The sequence below is a fragment of the Telopea speciosissima genome, chromosome 2 (genome assembly GCF_018873765.1).
Source record: "Telopea speciosissima isolate NSW1024214 ecotype Mountain lineage chromosome 2, Tspe_v1, whole genome shotgun sequence".
NCBI lineage: Eukaryota > Viridiplantae > Streptophyta > Magnoliopsida > Proteales > Proteaceae > Telopea > Telopea speciosissima.
The window spans coordinates 24,311,189-24,334,836 of NC_057917.1; the positions used below are offsets into that span (position 1 = coordinate 24,311,189).

At 38.9% G+C, this 23,648-nt stretch overlaps 1 protein-coding gene across 1 annotated transcript in view; it reads right to left on the bottom strand.

Moving 5' to 3' along the window:
- The window catches only part of LOC122651875 (protein transport protein SEC24-1), a 77,614-nt gene that overhangs the window by 20,095 nt on the left and 33,871 nt on the right, over positions 1–23,648 (bottom strand). Inside the window, exons 10-11 of the mRNA XM_043845437.1 lie at positions 15,945–16,043; positions 6,127–6,250 (exon numbers count right to left, since the gene is read on the bottom strand). Of these exons, the coding sequence (XP_043701372.1) occupies positions 6,127–6,250; positions 15,945–16,043 (223 nt within the window). The remainder of the gene's footprint in view (positions 1–6,126; positions 6,251–15,944; positions 16,044–23,648) is intronic.

Sequence of the window (23,648 nt, forward strand, 5' to 3'; positions counted from 1 at the left end):
TATGTTGGGCCTTTGATCCCAAGGGTTTACTATGTAATAGGCCACTTTAATGAACCTAAACTAGGGGTACATAGGTTGCATACAGGTAACGGGATTAGCCCAATACTTAGTTTATTTTTATGTGTTTTAATTGAACCGGTTCAAATTGGTTGCATCCAATTGGTTCAATTTAAGTGATCATGTGACTTGTTTAAGTGGTCATGTGATGTAAGTTGGGCTGGATTAGGATTCTATGAGTCCAACCATGTTTTGAGTCTATTTCCTTTAGTATTCTAGTTTCTTAGTCAGTTTAAGTTACCTAATAGGTTAGGGATAGAGTTAGGCCTTTCCTTTTTAGTGTCTAAGTCTATTTTTGAGTCTTCTATATAAGTTTGTAAAAGAGGCCAGCATTAGATACGAATTTGATTAATAAAAATTAGCTTTATGCTTGCTGCCATTGCTGCTGCTCTTTGTGAGTGTATATCCTTGTGGATCTCAAGATGGATAGGGTGGATGGATTCCTGCGATTCCTTGCATCGTGAAGATCGGGAGGTCTCTTCAAGATATCAAGCTGCTGCCATTGTCTCTGCAATTCAGTAAGTTTGAACCTGTGCTTTGATTTTAAACCTCTTTCTTTTAATCTGTCCAGCCATTCCCCTTTCATTAGACCTAATCCACACCCCCCCTCCATCCATCAAACCCTAATCTCCATTAAACCTGCAACTCCTACCTTAACTAGGACTCCCTCATAAATACAGATCTGACCATCCATTCCAGCACACAACCCCCACACTTCTCCCTACACTCGATCCAAAACCCAGCTCATAATTCCCACTCTATCCCCTCCATTCCTTTACTCCATTAAAACCCAAAACCTGCAACTCAATTCTGTCCAAAATTGCAGAATTTTAAAACCTTCCCAAATCCTATTATTTATATGCCATAAAAGCACCCTAGACCTGCACATTAAAACCCCATAAACCCCATTGCCATTGTCCAACCCTAACCCTAGTTTTGACCTAGATTTCTGAACCCTAACCCAATCGGCCAGCCTTTGTGTGTGACCCCATTACCCTGGTTCCTAGTGGGATTACTCCTATCTAGGACTACATTACCTCTTCATTTCCAAAGAAGCATCAATCTATTGGGCGGTTTTCTCCACAAAGAAAATCATAAGAGAAAGGCATGTAAGCATATCCCACCTCAACAATCTTAGTTTTGAAATCAATATTTTCTTTGAACTTTTAGGTTGGGATTCCATTCTATATCATAGTGCTTTTGCATTTCCTAGACTAGTTCAATACTTCTATTGCAACCTAAGGGTTGAGGGTATGGATGATGACTACAGCATTACCTCTTCTGTCAAAGGTGTACCCATCTCTTTCAAAACTTTTGAGTTAGGAGAAATCCTTGGCATCACTGATACTGGTGAGAGAAAATATCTCTGCACCAAAACAAGTTTTGAAGATTTCATGAATGCTGAAACTGTGTATGGGTCTATCTTGAAAATTTTCTTGAGAGAAACCAATGGGGTAGCTACAGTCCAACTACATGATATCCCTAGGGTTATAAGCCTCATTATTTCCTACAATATCTTACCTCGCAGATCATAGGGATGCACTGATTCCCTTTCAAGCTTTCATTATTTGGTGTATCACCAATACCCATCATGTGAACCTTCCATACATCATCATGAAAACAATGGAGATTGCAGCAGAACGTAACTCCAAGGCTGGACCTCCCCTACGGTCGGATTTTAACTCAAATTTTTAGGTACTTTGAGGTCGATCTTTCTGATGAGATTCTAGATGAGAAGCCTTGTGACATTGATGCATCTACATTGAAGAAGATGACCATTCCTTATGTCACTGCTACTGATGTTGTTCCTCGCCAAGCTAGGCGGAAACAAGCCACCCCAGAAGCCCTCTTTGACAATGAAGAAGATAGTGATGCTGAGGATGATGACGACACCTATGTTCCACAGGCCTCTTCTCATGATTTTGTCTCCAGACTGAGTTTACTACATTTCAGCAGCAGCTTGACACTCACTTGCTACTCTTCATGCTGATAATCAAGCAATTATGGCCCAGCTTCACAAACTCACTCAACACTTTGGGCTCTCTGATCCTGCAGCTCCTTAGATATTATATGTTTAACTTCTAGACTTGTACTAAACCAATGTGTGTTTTGAATTCGTTTTGAACCTCTAAACTGCAACTTATCTATGTTTATTTAGAACCAGAACTATTTGTTATCTTATCTGCATATATTTTGGGGGAGTATGCATATGGTATTTATGTTATGCATGTCTACATATTTTTGTGGCTTAAGACTCTCAAATGAAGGGGGAGCTCTTCTACCCATTTTTATTGTTGACAAAAGGGGGAGAAGATCTTATATGATTTATGATCTTGATGTGGTTATATTTTTATTGATATGACTCTTCATTTATGATTCTTGTTCTATTTAGACATTATCTTGTGTTAGCAAAATCATATGTTTGTCATCATCAAAAAGGGGGAGATTGTTGAGAAAACACTTCTCTCCCAATCTTCTACGAATGTTTTGACGATAACAAACACATGAAAGAATCCTAATGTATGTTCAAGAATATTTAAAGATGACAGGATTGCTAAAAGAAAAGAGAAGTAGACAAAGCTTGAAGAATCACAAACAAGTCAAGATTAAGACTTGAAAGATATACCTCTTGAAGAACTCAAGCAAAGATCACTTGAAGCTTTCCAAAAGATGCTCGTGTGCACTAGGAACTCACATTGCATACGCATAATGAAAAATCATATGCATTGTGTAGAGACCTTAGGAGGCTTTTATAGAACCTCATTTGACCTTAGTATAGGTTGGAGAGTCGTTGGAACAAGACCCCCAAAAATCAGACCGACAAAATTAGGCAAAACAATTTGCCAGTCCGGTCAACCGGATCACAGAGCATTTTCGACCGGAACTGGCAGAAGCCTGCCGGATCATACCAGCAAGTCTGTCCAGTCAACCAGATTGTGCCGGTCAACCGGTTGGTCCTGTGCATTGCCATAACGGCTAGTTTTTTCAACGGTAACTTTCTCCAGTCGACCGGATGATCCTCAAGTCGATCGGAAGGAATAAAATATAGTCGTTAGAGCTATTTTGACACATGTCTTTTGAGCATTAATTAATGCTTATAAATACTAGACGTGTCACGTGTCAGACCTTTTTCATTATCACTAAAGTCCAAAATATCACTTTATTGTGAGGTGAAAAAGTCAGTTTGAAGCTCTTTATGCCATTATTGAAGTCGAGGAGTTCTTTCATTCATAGTTGTCATGGCGCCGCAATGGTGTCATGGCGTTGGAGAATTGTATATATCGATCAACGATCTGAGGAATGTAAGCATATTGGCCGATATGGTCTCCATGGCGCCAACATGGACGCCATACTACGAAATATGGACATATCGTCCGATATGCTTGTTCAAGTACTTATTATTATTTTTTTAAACCTTTTAAAAAAATATACTTTTATCCTGTGTATTGGAGGTGTAACTCGAAATACACATTAACAAAAACAAAAAACAAAATTTGACTCAAATCTCTAATACGGTAATACCCTAAATCCCAAATTGAAAAACCAAATCAAAGTTCTCAACACTCTCTCTGTCTCTTACTCAACACTGACCAGAGCATGACGGAAGTCACGGAACGACAACGACTTTGACTTCGACTCCAGTGCCTCCGTGACTCCAGCCCTACTTCATCTGCTCGAGGCTTCGACTCCGGCAGGCGGCAAGTTCTCCACTTCTCCTAGCTCCGGTGACTTCTCCTACAGGTAAGTAAATGTTTTTTTTTTTTAATTTGATTGTTCTTCTTCTTATTCTTCTCCTCCCATTCCTCCAACGAGAGACAAAGAGAGAGCGAAAGAGTCGTCTTCTTCACCTCCGACGACTCCTCTTCTCTTTTTTTCTTTTTTTTTAAATATGTAACACAGGCACCACTCTCAGTCTCTCATAGCCGACACTCAACACATACGCAGAGAGAGACAGAGAGGGGTTTTTTTTTCTTCTTCTTGTCTTGCAGATTTTTTTTTTCTTTTTTTTCTTCTTCTTCTTAAGTTGCAGGCTTGCCTGTGTTACGTGGGTAGCTACTCTTTGCTTATCTTTTTTGTTGGAATAATAAAATTATTTGATAGGCTAATCCATGTTTTCATACTTTCATATACATTAATGGATATTACACTTTCAGAAATTAAACCATACTAGATTAGTAGTACACCTTCATGTTGATTTTTGATGTTATAGGATATATATTATAGCATACTAAATGACATTAAAAATAGAGAAAATAAAAAATAAAACATGGTCGACATGATCGCCATGGCGGGCGACATGTCGATATATCGACATGACACCCCTCTACCGACTTGGATCGCCATGACGACGTGACAACTATGCTTTCATTCATAATTCTAGTTTGACTTCCTTGTTCAAGACCTTGCTCTATTGAAGATCATATCTTAAGGAGAACTCTTAAAGGTCAAGTATTTCTGCACTCATATTGCATATCATTATTCATAATGCAAGGAGTAATTGGCACACTCCTTGCCTAGGTAACACACTCTCTTTATTTTATTCATTTTTTCTCTTACTCTTGAGTTGGGTAAGCAAGGTTGTATTTGCACTTGCCTAGACTATACTTAGGTTTGTGTGAGGGATTTGTTATCCTTAAAAGATTATAGGATCCTCTTATCCTGGTAAAAACAGTTTGTAAAGGTGTTTTTCTCCATCTATTGTACTGAAAGGGAAAAAGTTATTAGAATTCTCTCAAGGTTGAGAGGAGTGGATGTAGACTCTTGAAAGAGTCAAACCACTATAAATGCTTGTCTCTTATGCTTTATTTTTATATTGTCTATTGTTTCTTGTCAATTTGAATAAATTAAATAAAATCTTAAAAAGGGACATATTCCACTAAGATAACCTATTCACCCCCCTCTAGGTTATCCAACAACTTTCATCGTTTAGTTGCTCCCATCTCTCTTCAACAGTGATAAAAGAGACCAAGTGTCCAAAATGAAGGCCATGGACAACATAGATTAGTTGAGTTGATGTCTTGATGATATGCCACATAAATCAATGGTGGCACATATTGATGAAAAAAAGAAAACTTTCAATTCAGACCGTTGCATTCACACTGTAGCATGTATTGCCCCATTTTAAAGTATACCAATTTTCAACAATCTTAGATATTGGGTTTTGATCGGTGTCTATGTCAATGGTTATGAGTTCTACATTCCATTACAAGCCAAAAAGTTTTTAAAAAAAAAAAATTTCATTTTATAACCTCATCCTGAAATTGATGCAATAGACTGAGACTTTATGATCCCAAGTGTGCCCTTATGCAAAACAATCAATGATTTTCTTTTTGGAGTGCCAAATAATCAGTGCAATAAGTCTTTTTTCTTCTATTTTTTGCATGTTAATTTAATTTTTAACTCTAGTCAAGAATGGAATTTTAATTCCTTTATCAAATTGAAATATTCTGAAGTGTTTCCCACATCTCTTTACTTTTTCACATATTGTTCAGCTTAATGGTCTATTTTCTAATATTCCTGAGTATTATGGAGGTTTCTTACCTGGTTTTTTTCCTGTTCTTAGCTTAAGTTGTCCTATGTAAACTTAATTAACTGCCCTCTTGTTTTTTTTTTCTGTTTATCTCACTAAAAGCTTGCTCTTTTCATGCTGAGAATTGCTCTTGTATATTTTACCTTAATATAATTGTATTTCTTAATTATTTTCGTTTTAATACTTTCTAATCTGAACTCCTTTCCCATACATTGCAAGGGTTTCTTGCTAGTATTACTCTGAATGGCCTACAGTATGACACTATTCATTTCCTTATAGAAGCAAACAATTTGTTCACTAAGAAGGCTCATTCACCTCAACTTTGCAGTCCAACACTAGTCACTAGAATCCTTGAGTTGAGAGGAATTTTTTTTTTCTCAAGAGTCTCAAACTAAAAAGGATTGGAGAAAATACTTTATCATGATTTAAAACTCTGAAAAAAAATCCTCAATCAGTTTACCTCCTCTAATGTTCCAAGCCATGACAATTTCTCGACAAAATACTTTTGACAGCTAAATCAAGGAAACTTACTAGCATACCTTGTGAACAAGGATCGATAAAATGACTTCAGAATCAACAGTGTCATACACTTCATTGATATTTCTAGCAGTTCCATACTGTATTGTCCGTATCCTTATTCGGCGTTTGAGGGAATGCTTGGATCTACATAAAAGCAAACCACATCACTGTAAAAATTAAAAAGTTAAGAAGCAATACCATAACCCAAGTAAGCAGAATGAGAAAAGAGGTAAATCCTATTTGTAATGTTATAACTTGTCGCCTGCTACAGCATGACATTTGCACTGATGACCTTGTTGTCTATGAGACACAATAGAAAGCATAAACAATTTTAAGTGAAAACATTATGTTGGAAAACTGGTTGGGCAACAGACAGTTGGTGTTGTCAACGACAACACAATCAGTGACAGTCAGATAGCATGTGTGATGTGGCACAGTATACATATGTGGTGGGCATATGTGACATGACAATACTGTGGTAGACTGAGGTGGACACATGTACAGAGTTCAGACGCAGATCGATACAAAGTACAGAGCACACTGGTGGTGCACATGTAATGATGCAGTACAAAGTACAGCGCAGGTTGTCAGTGAGATGACAGGTGTGTCAGAATAGTATAGTGTCAGCATGCAGTTAGCAGTGACAGTCTGATGACATGGCAGTCAGCATGGCAACCAGTGTGATGACATGGCCGCAGCAGTCAAAGTCAGATTCAGATGACACTGTTAGTGCACTGTGGCAAGGGACAATGCATATGTATACCTATGTCAGTATAGATGTGTACAGTGCATAGTTATCAAGACGATAGGCGAATCAAGGCGGTCGAGGTGTGGAAAACTAAAGGCGACACCAACCAAGGCGTCCCAAAATAAACTGCCAGGAATGATGCGGCTGTGATTGAACCACATCATCAGATTCAAAATCTATAGTTTGGATGTGATGTAGATCCCATGACTGGCCAGCATTACCAAAGGAAGAAGAAGAAGAAGAACCAAAGCACTTGGCCCATCGGACCAGGTTCTAATGGACCAGGACTGGACCAGCTCGAGCCAGCCTAGCAGGACCGGATCAAGCTGGCCTTCTAGAAGACCCAAGATTGTGCCCCACAATTTTGACAAGGCTGGTCTTTGACGAGTCAAACTCTTAGCTGCTTAGTTTCTAATTTAATTGTCCATGCATGTTTAGAAGGCTGGATTATAAAGCCTTTAGTAGTTTCTATTTCCAACTAGTTTCTAATTCCAACTAGTTAATATTTTCATTGGTTGCTAAGTTTTATTAGTTGCCGTTTTTTACTTTCTATTTTTTTGTAAGTTAGCCTGAGTCAAATAAATAGGCAGCCTTTGTAAGAGATTGACAGAAATTTGTAGGCCAATTGTTGCACTCGACCATGGGAGGGAATTCCCTGTTCAACAGCTGAGATAGCTGTGGGTGAGAGACAGATCTGAGAAACCCCAACCCCCACCCACCTCTATCTCGAGCTCTCTTCCTTCTCTGATTTTTCTTTTTGCTGCTGCTATTTGAAGATATCTGCTCCATCGAGTTTGACTGCTGCTAGTCCCTGATGCTGTGCAAGAAGACTCCTTATTTTCTACTGGAGAGTCATAAAACCTGTGTTTAATACAATCGAACCCTGCTGCAACTTCCACTCCTCTGCAGAACTCGATCCTCCTTTGGAGCGTATTCTGAGATTTATTTATTCCCTGCAGTGTTTTAGGGTTTTGTTCTACCCTTAGGGAAGACAACTCGATCTCTATTGTGGCTCCTTTCACTTGCTCTTGATGTTGCTTCTGCAACCCTACTCGAACCAGGTTTGGACCCCTTTTATGGTCTGCTGCTGCTTCTCCTATAATTCCCCTGTGACAACTAAGGTTCTCTCTATCACAGCCTATTGTTTGAGACTTCTATTTGTTGCTGCTACTTCTGAATCCCTAATGTGACTAGTCTAAGCTCTCTTCCTGTTCAAGCTTTATTCTAAGATTTGATTGCTTGTTACTCACCTGAGTTTATTGGAGTTTGAAGATTATTTTGGGACTGTTACATTCAGTATACAGTCTTACATTAGGATGAAGGCGCGCAAATGCGCGGGCCAGGTTGACAATAAAGATTCTATAGGGAGATTTTTAATTAGCCAGGCGCATCACCATCGGTAGACTGCCAATCCACTAGATTGATCCTATGATTTGATGGATGCGCACGTTCGGTCAACATTATGAAGATTCTATTTTGCAACATCTAATTAGATCTGCTAATTGTTGAGCTACGGTGCTACGCCGTAGTATGTGAGCCGTCATCCAGATTCCGATCTGAACGATCTAATGCTTCCTGCAAGCCTCTGATAGAGTAGCAATGATCCAACGGCCATCATCACGCCTGCCTTTTAGATTTTTAACCTGACGATCTCCATTGACGGACCAAGATGTCACAAAACCCAAATTTACTGCTGTGATGGGTTTTGGTTATTGAGACAACATTGTTCTATGTTTGAGTGTATTCGAGGCTACATGTGCACGTCAGGCAGACACGTCAATGGGAATACATGGTAGAGGTATTCCGTAATTACAAATCCCTGTTTTATTGTCTAGAGTAGTTTATTGCTCAAAAATACCTAGACCATGTATTGTACTAAGGGGATGCAATTATTTTGATCTTTCATTGTAAACCTAGCATGTTGGGACTTGTCTAGGTGTTGGGATAATAGTCCATCCCTTTGCGTTGTCAAGGGTTGAAGCAAGTTGGTGTTCTTGAGTCCTTGTTGTGGCTGAAATACACATTCGGGGTTGAAATCGTTGCGCATGTGTAGGCAAGTGTTGAAGCAGGATAGGCTGCTCTTGAGCTGTAGTTGCAGTTAAAAACACTAGTGACTGAGTAGATGCTAAGGTTAGTTTTACCCTTACTCCGTGGATGTAGGTACACTGCCAAACCACGTAAACCCTGTGTCCTTGCATTTGTTTATCTTTATTTCTGGATATTGGAGTGCTGTGGTGATGACAGGATGGGTATGCACCTCATGGTTGGCCTGACCATTTGTGGTTGCAAGGCAAGAGGGCATATGAAATTGTAGACAGGTAAAATTGGGGTATCCAAGCCAGTTGGTGTTTGTGCTAGTGCATAACAAAGTAGTTGTGGTTGCGCATCTACGTGTGTGTGACAATTGAGAGGCAACTACATCAATAGCAGTGTGTGTGTGCCAGTTGTGAGTGTCATGCCATTAATGTTATTTGAAATATTGCCATCAATATTGGGAATAGCAAGGGTGTTCCATAGGTGTGTTGGGATAAATTTGGAAAGAATTTGTGACACTGATTCACCCCTCTTTCAGTGTCAAACTGGGAATATCAAGTGGTATCAAAGCATCAGGTTACCCAGGTAGAAAAGTCTAACAGCTTTGGGTCAATGAACTGAGAGAATAATAGATGGCTGAAAATTACAGTTACCACATGTATACTGAGACACCGGTCTTCAAAGGATCCAACTTTCTATTCTAGAAGATCAAGATGCCAGCCTACTTGAAGGCTCTGAACTATTACTCACGGGCAGCAGTTAAAGGCCATGTAAAGGAGGGTTCAAAGTATGATTCACATGCCAGGGAAGTAATCTTGAGTGGACTAAGTGACAATGACAGGAACAAGTTTAGTTCTTGTGAATGTGACAGTGTGTGCAACTTCTTTGAGAGAGAGTAGAGTATGGATAAAAGCGGTGGCCAATCAACAACATGGCAATTTAGTGTCAGACATCCTTCCCAGGTCATCAGAAATGTGTACTGTTAGCCTATCAGAGGTTAAGGAGATAGAGAATCATGGTGAAGATTTGATTTGAACAGAATCACATGAAGAAAAATCTGATGAAGAGGAGCTTGAAGCACCAGTCAACTTGGAAGCAAAAATGCTCAGTACATTGGAAGACCTCAGGAATGAGAGGAGAAAGAATAAGATCACCAAGGAACTTGAGAACCTCGATCAGAAGTTCTTGAGTTGCAGGCTCAGTTGGATGATCAGAATTCAGAAAAACGAAAGTGCGGTAAATCAGAAAAGGAAAATTCTATTATGAGAGCACTTGTGTCAGAACTGAGGAAGATAAGCATACCACTTGAAGTTGACAGAGATAACTTGCAGTAGAATGAAGTCATCTTGAAGTTGAAATCTAAAATCAAAGAACTCAAGGTTATAGTGGAAGCACTCGAAGGTCAAATTATGCAGAACAATGAAAACTACTGTGAACTTGAAGAAAAGCGTGTAGCATTGAGAGCTCAGAGGTCTAATCATGTACAATGTCATGTGATCATCATGAACTTGAAGAGAAAAAAATCATAACCATGCACACACAACTGGCACAGTCACAGGAGGATATAAGTCTATTGCATGCACAGTTGAATGACCACAAAAGGATGACAACACTTCAGATGGGACACCCCACACTTCACCACCCAAGAAGCAAAGAAGAAAAGTCAGACAACCTCAGGCTCAGATATATGAAAGATCTAGATACAACAGGAAAGCCAACAATTATGGACTTGGGAGAAATTTACACCAGAGGCAGAAATGGCAGACTCCTACACTATGGCATAGATCCACAACCAGGTTTACATCTCACTTTCTTGGTTAGTGTTACAGTTGTGGTGCTTATGGGCACAAGATGTCAGACTGCAAACATGGTGTGAGACAGAGGAGGGTCACAGGAAGAGATCACAGATCTCCTGGATTTAACAAGACTGTTGTATGTTACAGATGTCAAAAGCTTGGATACCTGGATAGAAATTGCAGAACCAAATTTCCAACTGTTCAGTTTCAGAGACAAAAGTAGTTCAAAAGAGCTCCCAAGAAGATAGATAAACAGTATAATCTGAAATCCCAAACAACCAAGAAGAGGGTTTGGGTACAGAAGGGGAGTTCAAATGTTGAGCAAATTTCTTTCCTTGTGCAGGCAACCCCCAAGGCACAAGAGAAACAGAATGAGAAAGTGCAACAACAGAAGACCAAGGCAACAGTGAACAGAGTCTGGAAAGAAACAGGAAAAACGGTAAGAGATGTCAGTTCATTGATAGCACAGAAAGATTTCAGGAAAAAAAGATACATTAGTTGGTATGGCAATAGTGAAGTCTACAGTGGGTAAGCTTGGTCAGAGGCAAAGCAAGAAGCAACATCAGAGACAGAAAAAAGAAGAAGGTTGAGGCCAGAAAAGAGAAGAAGACAACTGAAAAGCAGTCACAACAGAGGCTCAGACAGAAGGCTAAGTCAGTTGGTCAGAGAATGTTGAGAGATAAACACACTGAGGTGTGTGGAGTAGCTATAGCATTTCCCACTTCCCAGTACCCTGTTACTACCCAAGGTGGGTATGGGTACTTCATCCCAACATTGAGATGTATGTGATAGGGGGACCAATGCTTACTGTTGATCTTTTGCACCCAGTTGAACTTAGGTAGAGTCAACAAGTCTCCTTTGGTACTGTTTCCAAAGTGGAGAGATACCACATGCAGGAAAAATAGAGTATAGATACATCTTTCACCATACGATAGGAAAGATGCGGTGGGCACTCATATGGGTGAGTCTATAGCTCTATGGTAGTCAAAAAGGGGAAATGAGATGTGTAGTGAGTACTTGTGTGGAGGAACTTTTTCTTATCTCTATGGGATTCAAAAGATGTGTATAGGCACAACCATAGTAGAGTCCGTTCCTCTAATGGCATATGTTTAGAGGGAGTTTATGGATTGTCACATCCTACTCCTATATGAACTCAGGGGGAGGTCTATGTGCACCCTTTGGATTTGTTGTCAATAGGAGGAGATATACATATGCAGAGAGAGACATATGTTGGAAAGTGTTTTACGCAGAAGACACACAGTTGTGTAGCGATAAGTTCTATGTTAGTGTGTTGCAGAAAACAAGAACAATATGGAATTGCATTTGCATGTTTATATTGCCAACAATTCCAAAGGGGAGACTGTTGGGCAACTGGTTGGGCAACTAACAGTTGGTGTTGTCATTGTTGTCAACACAGTTAATACAGTTTGACAGACACACAAATTCAGTGACAGTTAGATAGCATGTGTGATGTGGCACAATGTACATATGTGGTGGACATATCTGACATTGGCAATACTGTGGTAAATTGAGGTAGACACATGTACAGAGTACAGTAGCAGATTGATGCAAAGTACAGAGCACAGTGGCAGTGCACATGTAATGATGCAGTAAAGACTATAGTGCATGCAGTTTGTCAGTGAGATGACATGTGTCAGACTAGTACAGTGTCAACATGCAATTAGCAGTGACAATGTGATGACATGGCAATAGCAGTCAGATGTTATATGACAGTGTTAGTGTAGTGTGGCAAGGGACAATCAGATGTATACCTATGTCAGTATAGATGTGTACACTGATGTACAGTCATAGACAGTGACTTGGTAGTTAGTGACAGTACAGTCAAGTTGACAGAGTTACAAATGCTTCCAGACGTGTGTGGTAGTGTTTTATGATGTTTGGTGACATCACAGAGGTGTTCAGATGATTCACAGTTGCTGTGGCAGCTCTGGCAGTAACAGACAGTGACTGGACAGTGCAGACAGGCCAGATTCAACACGGACAGTGTTTGGGCATGTTACAGAGGTTTCCGGGCATGTGGGGCAGCTTTGGCAGCCTTATTACATGCTTACAGTGTTTGGCAGAAGGCCGAAGAAGCAGTTGATTAGAAGTAGCTATAAATCAACCATTTGACAGATCCAAGATAAGGCTAAAATGTTTTAGTAGATTGTCATAAAAGAATGGGAAGAAATATTGTAAGTGAGAAATGAAAAACGAGCAGTCAGACACTGAAAGTTCTCGGGAAATAAAAGTAAACTGCTATGTGAATCTTCAAACACCAGTCACAATGTTCCTTTAGAGAGCACCAAAGTTGGTCAACTTTATTTTACTAACTTTTTGAAATAAATATAGAGGAATAAACCATATGAGCCATTCTATGATTATGGGAGAAAGTAAATGAAAGCCACCCAAGAGGCTAAGACAAGAAATTAATATTTTGGATAACCAATTTGGGCCAGGAAGATTAACAGTGGAAGCTATTCATTTGCTTAGGAGACTAATGGAAAGATTTAGAGAATATAACAAAGATTTCTATATGATCTTCTATTGACATCGAAAAAGCTGATGATAGAGTCCCTAGAGAATTAATTTGGCAAATGCTATAGAAGAAAAGTGTTTCAGTAAATATATGGACATTGTTTAAGATATGTATAATGGTCTAGTGACTAGTGTAAGAAATGTAGGGAGCAAGGTAGTGAGTTCCCAGTTACAAATGGATTACATCAAGGATCAGCTCTAAATCCATATTTGTTTGGCTGGTGATACTCTTTTGGTGGATGAAACAAAAGCAAGAAAAAATGCAAAATTAGAATTATGGAGAACAACATTGGAATCATAGGGATCAACCTTGGAATCAAAAGGTTTTAAGATAATTAGAATAGAAGCAGAGTGTCTGATGTGTAACTGTAGTTACAATATGACTGAGTGGGGAGGTGAAAATTGATGATAGGGAGACACAGCAAAGTGAAAATTTTAGCTACCTACGTTCAACCATAAATAAAGGAGAAATAGAGGATGATGTTGCACAAAGAATTGGAATAGGGTGGATCAAGTGAAGGGGCGCATTACTTTAAAACTCAAAAGTGAAATTTATTTAGACAGTTATATGACTAGCAATGATGTATGGGTGGGGCAATGAAAAAATGACATAGCTGAAAAGAGGATGTCGAGATCAAGGTTCTAAAACTCTGTTTCGACATTGGTTTTTGACCAGCCAGAAACCGAGATATGGTCAAAACTAGGGATTTTTTTCTATCCAACTAGAGTTGGTGGTTTCGAGGCCCAAAAATGCTTTTTTTTGCTCTGGTTTTTGTATACAGCCTATTTTTTACTTTCTAAACACAATGCATGAACTATTTTCACAAAAAAAACACTCAAAATGGTATTTACGGTTAATGACCCAAGTTTACTAGTGTACTAAAAATCGTAGTTATCAAGGTCGACACTTACTCATGCAAAATATTATTTAAGTAAATGATTTCATTTACTTAAGTATTATTCATAAATAAGCAAATACCCCCTATTTGAATCCAATAAAAATAGTTAAATATCAAATTTCAAATCCAAGATTGCTTAAATCTGATTTATATTGAAGGAGTTATGTACCAGTCAAACTTAATTTGGTGTGCGTGAATGCTGTCAAAATCGCTCTGAATGAAAATGTTTTTTAAAATATCAAAACAAATAAATATTTTACCACACTTTTGATTTTAAGAAATGTTTTACCATATTAAGATTTATGGAATTTTTAGACTTGAGAAAACCACTAGCATTTAAAAGTTGAAAATTGCACCTACCGTCAAAAATCCAATTTTTGTTCTTGAACTAGGGAGTTGACTTTTTATCCTTTTAGAATTTGATTTTTCAACTATTATTATTGGATTCATATAGGGGGCATTTGCTTATTTGTGAATAATATCTTAAATGATATTAGGCATAAATAAGTGTTTGTCCTGGTTTCGAACCAAGTTTCGATAGGCATAAGTGTCGAAACTTGCAAAATTACCAACATATTGGTCGAAACTTGTCGAGTCAGGGGATTTTTTAAAGTAGCAAATCATCTCATCTCGGTTTCGCAAGAAACCGAGATTTAGAACCATGGTCAAGATAGATGAGTGGTAAAACTAGAAAAGACAAAATAACAAATGAACAAATTAGAGCTAATTTACGTAGCTGTGAAACAAAGAAAGTTGCTTAAGGTTGAATGGACATGTGGAACAGAGGCCTGTTGAATACTCTAGTACGGAGGAGGGGTAATTTGATTTAGACAGAAGGAGCTAAGAGAGAGAGGGGTAGGCCTAAAATGACTCTGGAGAAGTGGTGAGGAAAAATATGCATAGCATAGGGCTAACAAGTATAGCTATGAATACAGCTGATTGGAGAAAAATGATCCATGTAACCGACCCCATTTAGTTGGGATAAGGCTGAGTTGAGTTAAGTTGTTTTACAGAAAATGGCCAACACTTCAAGAGTTCTTTTTCCTTTTTCCCTCTACGTTAACATAGATAAACCAGTCAAATCAAACCTGACTGGTCTAATATCATTCGCAATTCTTTAAGCAAAATAACAGAAACTTCAATAGTTGTTATCCCCCTTTCCCTGTTTTTCACATGGAAAAATTAATGCTCTCCCACTCTCTATCTCTCTCATATATTTCTCCTAATAAAAACTTAGTTCCATATAATTTTCCAATTTTTCTCATAATCATTTCCTGACAAAACTAATTTCTCAAACAGTTTTTTTAATACTTTCCTAAATAAACCACCTTGGTTTCCCAGACGCTGCAACTAAGCTTAGCATCTATAAATTGCAGAGTCTGAAACAGAGGTATCATAGTTGCATTGCATGTCTCGCTAAAAACTGTCATGATTTATCCAAAAATGTTTGAGCCATCTAAAAGTTTATCGATTAAACTTCTGTAATAGATACAAAGGATCCCAAACGGAAGGTATATTTTTAATGGCATCCATATAAGTCGGACATTTCTGTAACTTCAAAATATTCCTAGAATGATGATGCAGAAGTGAAGGTTAGCCATCATGAACACACCAGGTGATAGTTGATCAACCCCTGCCAAGGATCTTACTATCTTTCGTTGATGAAAAAGAGAAATTATTTTATTTATGCTTCTGTTTTATTACAAATATTTAGATGATATAATCATTCCATAATTATAAGAAAAAACGAAAAACAACAGGAAAACAAGTCCATGAGGTCATGAATGAAAATTAGACCAAACTGTTATTTGATTGGATCATACCTATTAGGAGAAATCATTTCAAACCTTGCAAGGTCCTCTGGTGGCACAACAACAGTATATTGAAAAGCTATCTGTAGCACGGGAGGGTCTGCAGCATTTCTGCAGAAACACAGTCAGATTTTTTCATATCTAACTCATCCAAAGCATCATAAGCACAAATTGAAATCGCAACATACCGACACCAAGAAGTTTCACACAAAAAAATTTTGAACAGAGAGTGTGAAGTATAAACGAAACTGAGGCAAGCCAATCAGTGAAGCAGACAACCATAACTGTATCACTGTAGCCAAACAAACCAGCTCTTGAAAAATTCAAATAGAAGACGGAGAATTAAAATACGGAATGTGATTGAATCTTATCATCTGAAAATCCAATGCAGTCAAAACTTTGTTTAAACAAGATTTACTGCACAAATGTTCTACAAACGCTAATAATCTTCCAAGTGACTACAACTTATTTTCATTTTCATGAGAAATAACTATGAGAGATATACAAGCTCCCATACTTTAGAAGCCAATGTGTTTAATGAAGAAGTTTTTCTTCCTCTTAAATGGTTGTAAAGTGCAGTTATGGACATCAGAATCAAAGACAGATGCAAGGTGTCTGAACTGCAAACCTTGGGAAAAAAAAATCAGTACTGGGGTGTGCAGTTTTTCATTTTAAGTATTTTAAACTTATTTATATCGTATAATTGTTATATAAGTGATGAGGTTTCAAGTCTCCTAAAGACTGTTTCAGACTCCCCCAATAAACCAGAATGGCAGACAGGTAATTAAACCAGATTTGATAGAAGTTTAATAACAGCAGAACAGAAGATCAGGTGTGCACATGATTCTGAGCGAGTGTAGTTTTAATAATTGAGAATAAAATACAATGGCTGAATTCTAAGATTTATAAGAGTTTCATTCAAACCAAGGAATCTCAGAACAGAAGTTTAAAGGACTATTGGTAAATAAAGAAGCAATGAGACATGAAGGGAATTACTATTTGTAGAAATTAGTGAATGGCTTGATTGATCAATGAGATCAGTCAAGCTCTCTATTTATAATAATAATAATAAAAGAGATTACAAAGGGAAACACTGTTCACGACACTGTTCTCGTAAACAGTGTCACAGCCCAAATATAACTCTAATTCTAACTAGTTAAATATAGTTAGAATAGAACTAGGAAAGGGAAAATAACTAAAATAAAAATAATACCCCATGGGTCGATCTTATATCATGGATCGACCCATGTCACACGTAATACCCAAATACCCATATTCCAACACTCCCCCTCAGGTTGGTGCGTAGATATCAGTCATGCCCAACTTGCACACTAGAGGTTGAAAAACTTTTCCACTTAAGCCTTTGGTGAACACATCAGCCAACTATTCCCCAGATTGCACATAAGGAACACAAACCGTCCCATTATCTAGATTCTCCTTGATAAAATGACGATCAATTTCAATATGTTTCGTCCTATCATGCTGCACTGGATTATGGGCAATGCTTATTGCTGATTTACTGTCGCAGTAGAGTCGCATAGGCAAAGTAATAGGCATACTCAAATCTTGTAACAAAGTCTTGAGCCACAATAGTTCACAAATACCAAGAGCCATAGCTCTAAATTCAGCCTCTGCACTAGAACGGGCCACCACTGTTTGCTTCTTGCTGCGCCATGTAACACAATTTCCACCCACAAATGTACAGTAACCTGTGGTGGATTTTCAATCATGGGAACCAGCCCAATCTGAGTCAGTGTAGGCCTCAATCTGTAGATGATCATGACGAGAGAATAATACTCCTTTACCAGGAGCCGACTTCAAGTATCTCAAAATCCTGAATACTACTTCCAAATGATTAGACTGGGGATCATGCATAAATTGACTGATAAGACTCACAGCATAGGCAATATCAAGCCTAGTGTGAGATAAATAAATTAGTCGCCCAACTAGCCTCTGATATCTCCCTTTGTCCACTGGTTCACCATCAGTGTCTCGGAAACGAGCATTTGCCTCAATGGGAGTATCCACAGGAGAACAGCCTAACATGCCAGTTTCAGAAAGAAGATCTAGAGTATACTTGCGTTGAGATAAGAACAGCCCTTGAGAAGAATGGGCCACTTCAATCCCTAGAAAATAGCGAAGTATGCCTAGATCCTTAATCTCAAATTCCTTGGCCAAATAATTCTTCAACTTGGAAATTTCAGCAGGGTTATTTCCAGTTACAATTATATCATCGACATATACTAGGAGGAGAGTAATAATGCTGCCCGATGTCTTGATAAATAAAGTGTGATCTGCATTGCTTTGTTTATAACCAAATGTCAACATCGCTGCCTGAAAACAACCAAACCATGCACGTGGTGATTGTTTCAGACCATACAACGTACGCTTAAGTTTACAAACCTTGCCATGAGTTGCAGCAGATGAGAACCCAGGAGGGACATCCATATATACCTTTTCCTCTAATTCACTATGGAGGAAGGCATTTTTAACATCAAGCTGCTGTAGACTCCATCCTAAGTTCACAGCACAAGAGAGAATTACCCTGATAGTGTTCATTTTGGCAACAGGTGCAAAAGTCTCCAAATAATCTATCCCATATGTCTGAGTAAATCCGCGAGCAACCAACCTTGCTTTAAAACGATCAACAGTTCCATCAGCTTTTTGTTTAATTACAAAGACCCACTTGCAGCCAGCAGTCTTCTTTTGTGGTGGAAGTGTGACAAGATCCCATGTACCACTCTTCTTTAGAGCTAGCATTTCTTCGATCATGGCCTCCTGCCACCTAGTATCTGCAAATGCCTCCTGCCAAGTCTGTAGTATGGAAACAGAGGATAAAGAGGAAACAAAAGCATGAAATGATGGGGATAAAGATTCATACGAAACAACCTGTGATATTGGATGTTGCGTACAAGACCTTTTTCCCTTTCTAAGAGCAATGGGTACATCAAGTGATGGATCAGAAGTAATAGGAGAAGTAGCAGCATCTAAAGGATTAGAAATATTACCAGAGGAGGTGTCATTCAATCCTAGGTCAGAGGACAACTCTTGGTCTGGTAATGTTGCAGTGGTGGGCTGTTATTGCCCTTTTTTCTTTCGATAATACTGCTGTGTGAAATCTTTCACTGGCTGTACCTGCTGCTCCCCTTGAACATCATTATCTAAAGGTACATGATAGTCATCAATAGGTTCATGTAGAGGAGGAATGGGAATCGGCACTTCTTCTAGAGTAGGAATGGACTCCCCCTGAAGAGGTGCCGAAGATGGAAAGAAAGCCACGGCCTCATGAAAAACGACATCCATGGAAACAAAAACACGACGAGATGTAGGATGATAACATTTATACCCCTTTTGGGTGGGAGAATAACCAATGAAAATACAGCGGAGACCGCGAGGATCAAGTTTGCCATGAGCATAGTGGTTTCAAACAAAACAAACACACCCAAAAATTTTGGGAGGAATAATATAAGAAGAAGACCCCTTCAAAAGATCAAGAGGAGATTTATAGTCAAGTACCCGAGAGGGCATCCTATTGATAAGATAAGCAGCTGTTAAAACAGCCTCCCCCCAGAAATGAGAAGGAACATGCATTTCAAACATAATAGAGCGAGCTACATCAAGAAGATGTCTATTTTTGCGTTCAGCCACTCCATTTTGGGGTGGAGTGTCAACGCAACTGGTTTGATGAATAATACCCTGAGTAGCAAGAAATAATTGAAAGGCTCCATCTAAATATTCACGACCATTGTCACTCCTGAGAGTTTGAATGGTAGCTTGAAACTGAGTTTGAACCATGCTATAAAAGACTTTGAAACAGGAAAAAACTTCACTCTTGTGTCGCATTAAGTAAACCCAAGTGGTGCGTGTGTGGCAATCAATAAAGGTGACAAACCACTTAAAGCCAGAAATAGAAGAGGTACATGAGGGACCCCAGACATCAGAATGAATCATAGAAAAAGGCTTAGAACATCTTTTATTTGAACTAGAATAAACAGAACGAGTTTGTTTTGCAAAAACACAAGCCTCACATAATAAAGAGTGAGGGTTACAATGCTGAAATAAAACAGGAAAAATCTTAGCTAAGGTTCCTAAAGGTGGATGGCCCAGTCGACGATGCCATCGGTGCAATTCAGATAAATGATGTTCAGCGGAAGTAGCAGTAAGAGCCTGGCCAGACATAGTAACAGCATGAGAGATAAGAGCATCGTCAAGCAAGTAGAGACCACCACGCATTTTACCAGTTCCAATCGTTCTCCCTGTCCCCAAGTCCTGAAAGACACAATGTGAAGGATAAAAAATAACTTTGCAATTGAGATCAGATGTCAAACTACTGATAGAAAGCAAATTAGAAGTTAACTTAGGAACATGTAAAACAGAGGACAAAGATAAAAAAGGAGAACAATGGATGGCTCCCTTCCCTGAGACAAAGGAAAGAGAACCATCGGCTATTTTAATTTTATCTTTGCCTGAACAGGGAGAATAACGAAAAAATAAATTGGATTGACCAGTCATGTGGTCACTGGCTCCGGAATCGATTATCCAAGGATGAGATAATGCCGAAGCACAATGACCAGCAAAAGAAATACCTGGTTTGGAGAAAACAACGTTCGATTCAAAAGAGGGAACCACAGTCGAGGTAGAGGCAGGTGCAGATGAAGAGGCGAAGGTAGTCATCATGCGACGAAAGGCAACAAGTTCCTCTGCAGAAAGTGTGGTAGTAGGGGCTGTTTCAATAGCTTCAGAAAGATGGGCCTGTGTGCGACCACGACCACGGCCACGGCCTCGACCACGACCACGACCACCATTACGACCATCAGAAGAGTCAGATGGTCGACCATGTAACTTCCAGCAAAAATCCACAATATGTCGTTCCTTTCCACAATGAGTACATTTAAGAGGTTCCTTCTCAGACGAGGAACGTGTACTAGTACTAGAAGAGCCACCTCTAGAAGAAATTAAAGCAGATCTCTCTGGCTGTGTAGTTGGTAACATGGTGGAACGACGAGTATCTTCCAATTGTATCATAGAGTAGGCTTGCTCCAAAGTGGGAAAAGGTGAACGACTCAGAACTTGAGACCGAAGTTGATCATATTCCACATTAAGGCCAGTCAAGAAAGTGTATACTTTGAATTTATCCTCCCTAAGCTGAAATTTGGTAATATCAGAAGGACAATCAAGCTGAAAGTTATCATAATAGTCATGCTCTTGCCACAGGCTACGGAGTTCACAGTAGTATTCAGATAAAGTAAGTTCACCCTGTTTGGTTGCATGGAGTTTTCGTTGAATATCATAAACTTGTGCATCATTCCCTACCTGGGAATAGGTACCGTTAGCAGCTTTCCAAATTTTTGCGGCTGAATCAAGTAGTGTATAGCCACGGGCAATGGATGGAGTCATTGCACCGAGAAGAAAAGCCATAACAAGAGAGTTGCTGGAACTCCACTTGTCTTGTAATGTACCAGCTTCACTTGGTTTGACAGTGGTACCATATATATATCCCTTATAGCCCCTTGAATCAATGGAAAGAAACATTTGTGTAGACCAAAGTAAATAATTAGTGCCATCGAGCTTTATCGGGCTGATTGGAAAAGAGGGATAATCATGATGGGTCCCTTGTGTAGAAGATTGGCCAGTGTTGGTGGTAGCAGTGGATGCAGCTGAATCAGGCATACTGATAGAATGTCAGTAATCGAGAAGTGCAGGAATTTGCAGAATGTTCTGCAATAGGCAGCAGTTCTTCAAAATAAACTCTGCAGGTTGTATAAAGAAACAACTACAGTGTTGTCAAACAAAGAGAAGCTGCAGATCTGTATACAAAATAAAATCTGCAAGGCTTCAAAAAAAAATACTGCACTCCTGCAAAAAAAAATCTGCAGAGCTTCAACAAAAAAGCTGCTGCAGGTCTTCAATAAAAAACTGCTGCAGGTGTTTTAAAACAGCTGCAGGTCTTCAAAAAAAGGAGGAAAGGAGTCTGCAGATCTTCGCACAATATGGATTTGCAGGTCTCGAAAAAAATTCTGCAGGTCTCGAGAAAAAAATCTGCAGGTCTCGAGAAAAAAATTTTCGAGTCTTAAAACATCTGCAGGTCTTCTAAATAAAATTCTGCAGTGCTTCAGTCTTCAAACATGGAGAAAAAAATACTGCAGGTCTTCGAGAGAAATAAATCTGCAGGTCTTCAATCTTCGAGAAAAATAAATCTGCAGGTCTTCTAAAAAAATCTGCAGTGCTTCAGTCTTCAAACATGGATCTCACTGTGCATGGAGATCATAAAATAGGATAAAGTAAATGAGGTAAACTCTAGGGCAAGTACTAGATCATATTTAGATCACCTCAAAGTACTGCCCCCATGAAATAATGGAAACGAGAGAAGGGAAGAGAGAAGGAGGGTCTCGGTTGATTTAGGGTTTTACGGTAATGGGTTAGTTGATCTAGGAGAGATCAATTGTGGAGGGAGACGATGGAGGAGAGCAGAATTAATTTCTCAGATATCGAGTTTAGGCTCTGATGCCATGTAGAAATTAGTGAATGGCTTGATTAATCAATGAGATCAGTCAAGCTCTCTATTTATAATAATAACAATAAAAGAGATTACAAAGGGAAACACTGTTCACGACACTGTTCTCGTGAACAGTGTCACAGCCCAAATATAACTCTAATTCTAACTAGTTAAATAGAGTTAGAATAGAACTAGGAAAGGGAAAATAACTAAAATAGAAATAACACCCCATGGGTCGATCTTATATCATGGATCGAACCATGTCACACGTAATACCCAAATACCCATATTCCAATACTATTTATTGAGGAGGGACAGATTTGGAAGCAAAGTTAAGATAAAAAGGCATATTTATCCTGTTAAAGCAGCATTTGGCTGGTGGCACAGCATAGTTGTCACGGTGGTTAGGAGACAAGTGTGGTCAAGAGGGCAAGACAAGTGAACACATTTATATATAACCATGGTTATGCTTTAGCCATGTTGAGGGAAAGATGCAATAGCGATTTAGTGAGGCCTGGTGTCACTCGATTTGCCACCAATTACATTGCATTGAAGAGCTTTCAAAAGAAGGTGGTAGGTCTGAGGTCTATGTTTGCAAGTGAACAATGGTTTGGTTGGCAAGGATCTAATTCAGAAGAAGGAGGGCAGCACAAGTGACTTATTCTGACGTGACTTGAATAAAGTTGTTTGCCATATTAGAGCCAGTGGTGGCAGTACTAAGGATGGTTGATACAAAGAAGAAGCCTACCTTGCCCCACATTTATGCTGCCCTTCAGAAGATGAAGGAAATGGTCAGAGCTGCGCTACCCCGAAGTGCAAGGGCATACACTAACATCATCGATGATCGATGGGAGAAGCACATGAGTCATCCATTGCATAAAGCTAGTGAGTTCAACACTTCAACATACTTTACACTTTACATTAGTTTTTCAATTTACATATTCAAAACTCAAAAGCATTAAGTCACTAACAAGTTATATTTGTGGTTTCCACTTTACCAGCACACTATCTGAATCCAAAGTATCTGTACTTACACGATCTTGGGCTAAACACAGAATTGCTAGAGGCAGTTCAAAATGTTATTGAGAAGTTGGAGCCCAATACATCGACACAGGCTAAGTGCAATGATGAGGTGAGAGTATGGCACTTGGTACTTTGGTAGTAAGTAAAGGAATGTAATTACTAAATAGTAAATACTAATGCCTCCAACAATGTTTGAA